The sequence below is a fragment of the Barbatula barbatula genome (assembly GCF_947034865.1).
Source record: "Barbatula barbatula genome assembly, chromosome: 1".
Lineage (NCBI taxonomy): Eukaryota > Metazoa > Chordata > Actinopteri > Cypriniformes > Nemacheilidae > Barbatula > Barbatula barbatula.
The window spans coordinates 2,739,918-2,746,183 of NC_136766.1; the positions used below are offsets into that span (position 1 = coordinate 2,739,918).

Consider the following 6,266-nt stretch of genomic DNA (forward strand, 5'->3'; position numbering starts at 1 on the left):
ATAGGGACACGACACCTGTAGAAATGTTTAAAATGCTGTGATAGATTGTTTAGAATCCTTTATTTTTAACTTAAAGTGACTGACTTGATCTGCTGGATCTTGTATTATAGATTCACCAGTTCTTCTTCTATGTTTGATTTTTGTTGTTGTACAATCATTAGGATGCTACAGATGAAGATCTTTTAAAAAAAACTTTTTCACTTGTAAATAGTTACTTAACTTGAAGTCAACACTTAAACACATCTGAAACGATCAAACATGATCATCTTGACATACTTCACCGCAAACAGTTTTGCAGAGGTTACAGTAGAAACCACAAGTGTACATAATTCCATCCTGGCGGTTTTTCTCTAATGAAATATAAGACAAACCCTTATTATTAGAATTAAAATGTTATAAGTTGAATTGAAAAACTTAACCTGATTTTCAAATGTGTAATTTTAGTGTTTATATATATTTTTTTTGTATAGTCAATAAAGTTTTCTCAAAGCATAAATTTTACAATCCTAAAATCAACATTCAATATTGAAGCAGTGGGAAACTGATGCTGTGTTTTTATGATCACACTCATTTTATCTCCTCTAGTTGTGTTCTTGTATTTAAATGTGTTCTCACAGCGAGTCCGGCAGGTATTCCTCAAGGGTCTTTCAACTGAACCATCAGTGATGGACACTCCACTTTGATGTCCAAAGTAAATATGCCACCCTGCATCAGATACATTTCCATCCTTCTTGCAGCCCACATTTCCATAATTGGACACTTTTTTACATTACTTGATGGCATGCAGAGATAAATACTTATGTTTTCTTTAAAAGAAAAGGTATTGTATATTTACACATCAGCGCTAGCACCATACGACGGAATAAAAAACCATCTTGGAAACAAGACATTTATTTTCCATATTTGGAAATACCATCTTTTAAAATGACAACAGATAAGAAATGAGATTTTAGAAAGATATATACAGAAGACAAAAAAACAGCAACAGAACAGATGACAATCACATGGAGTCCGTCCTCTTGTAGGCCACCATACTGTTCACTTTATGAATGGATGTGGTGAATGAGCGCAAGCGGACCTCTTCTGATTGGTCAATAAGTTGAGGACCAGACTCCTCCCACTGCGCAGGCACCTCCAGGTCTTTGTCGGTGTAGATCAGAAGGTCGAAGGCACCTGTGATGACAAAAATCACAAAAAGTGTGTTTACATAATACTCTTAAAACATATGTCCTCGACAGTCGGTCGTTACCAAATAATAACAGTCCTAGGAATTCCCTTTTAAGGTAAAAGTCATTGGTCTCGTATCTTTATTATTAACTAGCTTTATTACACAGCTTATGAATCTGATTGGCCAGTCGAGACATTCGCAGGTTTGTTATTCCCAGATAACAACCTCTCAAAACTAATAACACACGATAACCTGGATGCAGCAAATCATTTTAACAGGTATTCGACTAATTCAATATAAATATGTCTTTTAATTACATGCATGACATTAGATTTACAAATGATTCAACCAAATTGCCTGTTTGTGACATTTGAACGTCATTTCCTAACCTTAAAAACTAAAGTAAACAGCTTTTCCTCACGGAAGGTCAGCTTTCGATAAAAATGAGCTCATAAAATATTTCATGTTCAGTTATTTGCTCACGTGGCAAGTAGCCGGGTAATAAGCCGGATAATGTACAAGCAGCCAGCTGTTATTGCGAAATAAGCCCCTTCAGTGGCATTCAAGACCCTCCGCTTTGATCACACTGTTGGGGCTTATTTCTGCGATATCAACCGGCTGCCCGTACTTCATCCCTTACTTAAAATGTAACTCAAGCTTCGAGGTTTACAGCCAATAGAATCGCATAGTATGACGCAACATTATTTAAATAAGTGGACAGTCAAGCGGCAACCCCGGCTGTAGAAATCAGACATAAATAAAATGAATTATTATTACTCACAGGCAGTTTCTAACAAAGGCAAGAAGGTGACTGTGGCCGTGATCTGTCTGATAACAGAACGAATTTCCTCTTGTATGGCTTTTATAGACTTCTCTCTAGGGGCACTGAAAAGGCAACATGTACCATTATATGTATACATATATATATATATGAAGACTGATGAAAGACATTCCCTGAGTGTGCCATGTACCTGCTCTCCTTAGAAGTCTTATCACACTCGATGTCAAACTGCCATCTCTCCAGCACCTCATTGGTCTCCAGACACGTGATGACCACCACCAGCTTCTGCACGGTACAGTCAAACAGCCATTCTGCAAAGACAACTCCACATTCACCTGGATGTCAACACGTCCCTCCACGTTCATCCAACATTAGGAAACGTGTGTATGTTAGAAGAGTTTGTGACGGACCTTTGAGCTGCGAGATGACATTGGTGAGATAGTTCTTCAGTTTGGTGTCTGTGGTCAGCTGGAGGCTCATGTCATACTGGGTGACTCTGCTGAAGGTCTCTGCTGGGTAAATCCCTCGCTGGTACAGAATACTGTTGATGCCAAAGGCTGCACACAGACGGAGAAAAGCAAAAACCACTCGTGTAAGTGTCCTGTAAACACCTGTGTGAGGAGCACGTGGCTCAAACACCCACGTGATCCTGCAAGGCAAAACTACAGGTGCATTTCGATCCAAATTGTGATCTTCTTGTGCATTGACCACGAGCTTAGTGTGCGTGTATATATATAGATATATCTATATATCTATCTATATATCTATATATATATAGTAACCAGGGGTGTTTATTTGTTGTCAAAATGGCAATGTGACCAGTTAACAAACACATGCATCACATACACAGAAGAAAAAACAGGAGTGGTGTGCCACGGCAGCCGCCAACAACGCCGTAAAACGTATAAAACATCTTTCTTTTGCATTCTATTACTCACAGAAGAACTCCGCGACAAGCTCCGCGCTTCCTTTCAGCGTAATTCCCTTCAGTGTCTTCGACATCTTGATGTTAGTTTGCGTGCGGACGAGCTGCTTCTGTCTTCACGTAACCGCCGAGCAGTTTGAATTCAGACGCTGCGCCTGACGTCACTTTAAGGCGACTTCCTTCGGCGCTGTGCAGACCGACGACGTGCGAGATCAAAGTCCCGCGAGAGCCTTGTCAAAACCTGCGCTTATGGATCTCTCGCGATACCGCACGCATGCTGGTCTGCGCAACGTCGCATTAAAATGACGAAACTCTTTTTGTAAACAGACGATGTGTCCATTATCGACACAAAACACACGCGGTTAATATTAGTAATTAAAGAGGGAGGCTGTTGTGGCGTAAATAAACCCGACTCCTGCCATTTAGAATCAATATCTATATTTCTTTCTAGAAATAATGACTAATAGCGACTTTAGTATTGCAATCGACTACTATGGAGTCATTTAGCAGATGCGATTTACAAAGAGTTCGGGGAGCAATAAGCGAGCAATAGTACAAAGATACTAGTTTCAACAAAAGCTAGACCACTACCTGTTGAGAGAAGAGAAGAGAGAGGGTTAATGGACTTTTTATTTATTTACTTTTTATACTATACTGTTAAATGCACAAAGACCCACGCGACTATGATCATTAATTATACTGACGAATGTGAACACGGTTAAGGATCGATGTCAAAATAGCTTCACTTTAATCTGCTATAAATGTAATGACTGCATGACGATGGCAGACAAGGCATGAATTATATTTAATGGTGCGGTTTTGTGTGTCGTCGAGCGCCCTCTTGAGGAATGAAAGTGCCAGTGAAATGTTTCTATTACAAATTCCAAAATGAACTATTAAAACCAGGACAAAATGCCTGTATGTGGTGTATTCCAGTAGAATTTAATGGTATATTGCTTCCCATTTGCCAGATAACATCTCACCATCAGAATGATAAACAGCAGAGACCCACCGGGGCATTTTAAAACCATATATATATTTTAAATATTGTTTCCACTAAACCTTATTTGTTATTATTGAGGTGGCTTGTCACAACCCTAAAGAGAGAAAACCGGAAACAGAAACGAAGTGTGGTCTACAACCCATCACGCTCTTGTCTCAAAACTCCTAGCACCTAGAATAACTAAATCCACCAAAGAGGGTCGAGCTTTCCCATACGTAGCACCTAAACTCTGGAATAACCTTCCTGATATTATTCCAGGATCAGACACACTCGCCTATTTATATCTAGATTAAAGACACATCTTTACAGCCAAGCATTCACTTCATGCTAAATATGCTAAATAAACCACCAGAAGATGCTGACATTAGATATTATTTACTAGAATAATTTAACTTGTTCTATAAACACCATGTACTGTGCTGTGTTTTACCTTTTTTGTGTTTTACAGTTTTTCTTATTTTCCTCTGTAAAGCTGCTTTGGAACAATGCACATTGTGAAAAGTGCTATATATATATATATGTATAAAATTGAATTGGTCTGAAACAATCTGGGAGTAGAAAATAATGGAAACAAATTCAGCTTGCTCATCTTGAAGCATTCATTCACACATTTGCGTAGGGTTTAACGGCTTGAGGGATTTGGTTTAGGGAGAGTCATAGATCTCAGCCCACACCATGTGTCACAGACGTAAAATATAAGATTCTCACCCGTCAAGAGAAGATCTATACTTTACACAGAACCGGGTCAAATGATGTTACTCATGCCTGTTGTCACATTGCTTGCTAGATTTGAACATTTAGTTGCGGATGTTTATCCAAACTGCTGAAACACAACTGCAGTCATCTGCCACCCAGCACATCTGGCAACCTCCACCATCTCCTATGCACAGATGCACGGCTGTGTTTTCATTTCCCACAGCATCCACTTACTATCACTATAAGGCAGCATTGGATTCTGAGCTCATAACTGCCAAAGTTTCTTTCATAAAACACATAGCCAAAACGTCAAAACACTAATAACTTTCTTCTAAACATTTAGCCCATTTATGTTAAAATGAATATATCACTTATTTATGTGAAGTACTAAAATGTGTAGAAGTGCATACTTCTCGATGTTTACATGACACAAGGTTTTATTTTCTTTCGTTTTCTAGTCTGTCTGCAAAGATTCTGCACGGTTTGGATTGTGAAGTGTAGTTGATCCAGTGTTTCTTTACAAGCACATCTGTTACGTTCAGCTGTTGTGGAATGAAGGGTGTTGATTTTTCGGTCATGGTGCATCTGCGCCTCTTCATCATACCGATATAATGTTACCGATAATAATCTGGCTATAAAAAACCTCAATATTCACTGCTGAGAAACTGCATTTAAAGATATTTTCAAGTTTTCATTCATTGCCAAACAGTTTTGCAATTGTCAGTGTAGATTTTTTACAGTATTGATTTTTAAAGTAACTTGATCTTTGGAAACGAAACGTTTTAGGTAAATACTTCGGTGACTTTCTGAAAAACAACACTGTTAAAAGACCACGCCGGGTTGCTAGTCTAATGGTACTGACTTAACATTTATACCAATTTGGTAATCCGATTAAATAATAAACGTTATTTTAGTTAAGAGAAACAGCACCTTGGTTTATCTGTTTGCCTCTTCAAATTTGTTATGAAACAAATCTTCGAGCCGGCGGCCCACGAGCCGTCCAATGAGAAGCGAAGCAGAACTAAAAGATGTTTTAAAAACACGCTGAAAGAGAGCCAGTGTGTAACTCAACAGTGCTCATTCATGAGGTCTAAGAGCTCTACACCTCTGACCCGTGATTATACCAAAACTCACAGCAAAGCAACGGCACCAGTTACACATCAACAGAGCCCTGTAACTAAAAATAACCCGTCCCTGCTTCATAGTGAGCTTTCTTTCTGCACACTTTACATGTATAAGCAAGGTGCTGTTTCTGACATGCCACTTGCCGGGAAGGAGGCTGAGAGGTTCTTTTGCATATACATACCTGTATGTCTTGATGGACATGTGTTTACATTGCAACATATGTCAGTTAAAGGGACAATTCGGACAAAAATTCTAACTTACGTAATTGCCCGGTCCTTTCAAAAATTGTCATTTGGTCTTTTACAGTTCTTTTCTAAGCAATGTACAAACACACAGACAATTATTGTCCATGGCCTTGTGAATGTATAGCTTATTGAAAAAAACAAAAACAATCTCAAGGCAGTTTGTGACATTCTATACATTCGTGTTCATGGGCACGAAATCCCCTTTTTCTCCGTGTCACAAGCACAACTTTTTTTTTGTGCACACGACTTTCGATACAAATAACACGTGTGTGGGCTATATACAGTACATTGTATGTTTATATGTTTATAACCTGATACCAGAG

At 38.7% G+C, this 6,266-nt stretch overlaps 2 protein-coding genes across 9 annotated transcripts in view; one reads left to right on the forward strand and one right to left on the reverse strand.

Moving 5' to 3' along the window:
* The window catches only part of pde5ab (phosphodiesterase 5A, cGMP-specific, b), a 43,236-nt gene extending 42,737 nt beyond the window's left edge, over positions 1 to 499 (forward strand). For 5 of the 8 annotated variants that reach the window (XM_079464794.1, XM_079464792.1, XM_079464793.1 and 2 more), the window contains exon 21: positions 1 to 499. This exon is cut by the window's left edge and continues 1,503 nt beyond it. The gene's annotated coding sequence lies outside the window, so the exon portion shown is untranslated. The other 3 variants (XR_013787153.1, XR_013787154.1, XR_013787155.1) reach the window with 1 other exon arrangement.
* On the reverse strand, positions 465 to 3,078 carry mad2l1 (MAD2 mitotic arrest deficient-like 1 (yeast)). The gene is made up of 5 exons (XM_079464848.1): positions 2,888 to 3,078; positions 2,360 to 2,506; positions 2,140 to 2,260; positions 1,950 to 2,053; positions 465 to 1,173 (listed from the first exon to the last, which is right to left on the reverse strand). Exons 1-5 carry the CDS (start codon positions 2,949 to 2,951, stop codon positions 1,001 to 1,003), a joined length of 609 nt encoding a protein of 202 aa, XP_079320974.1. The 5' UTR covers positions 2,952 to 3,078; the 3' UTR covers positions 465 to 1,000.
* Between the last annotated feature and the right edge of the window lie 3,188 nt (positions 3,079 to 6,266).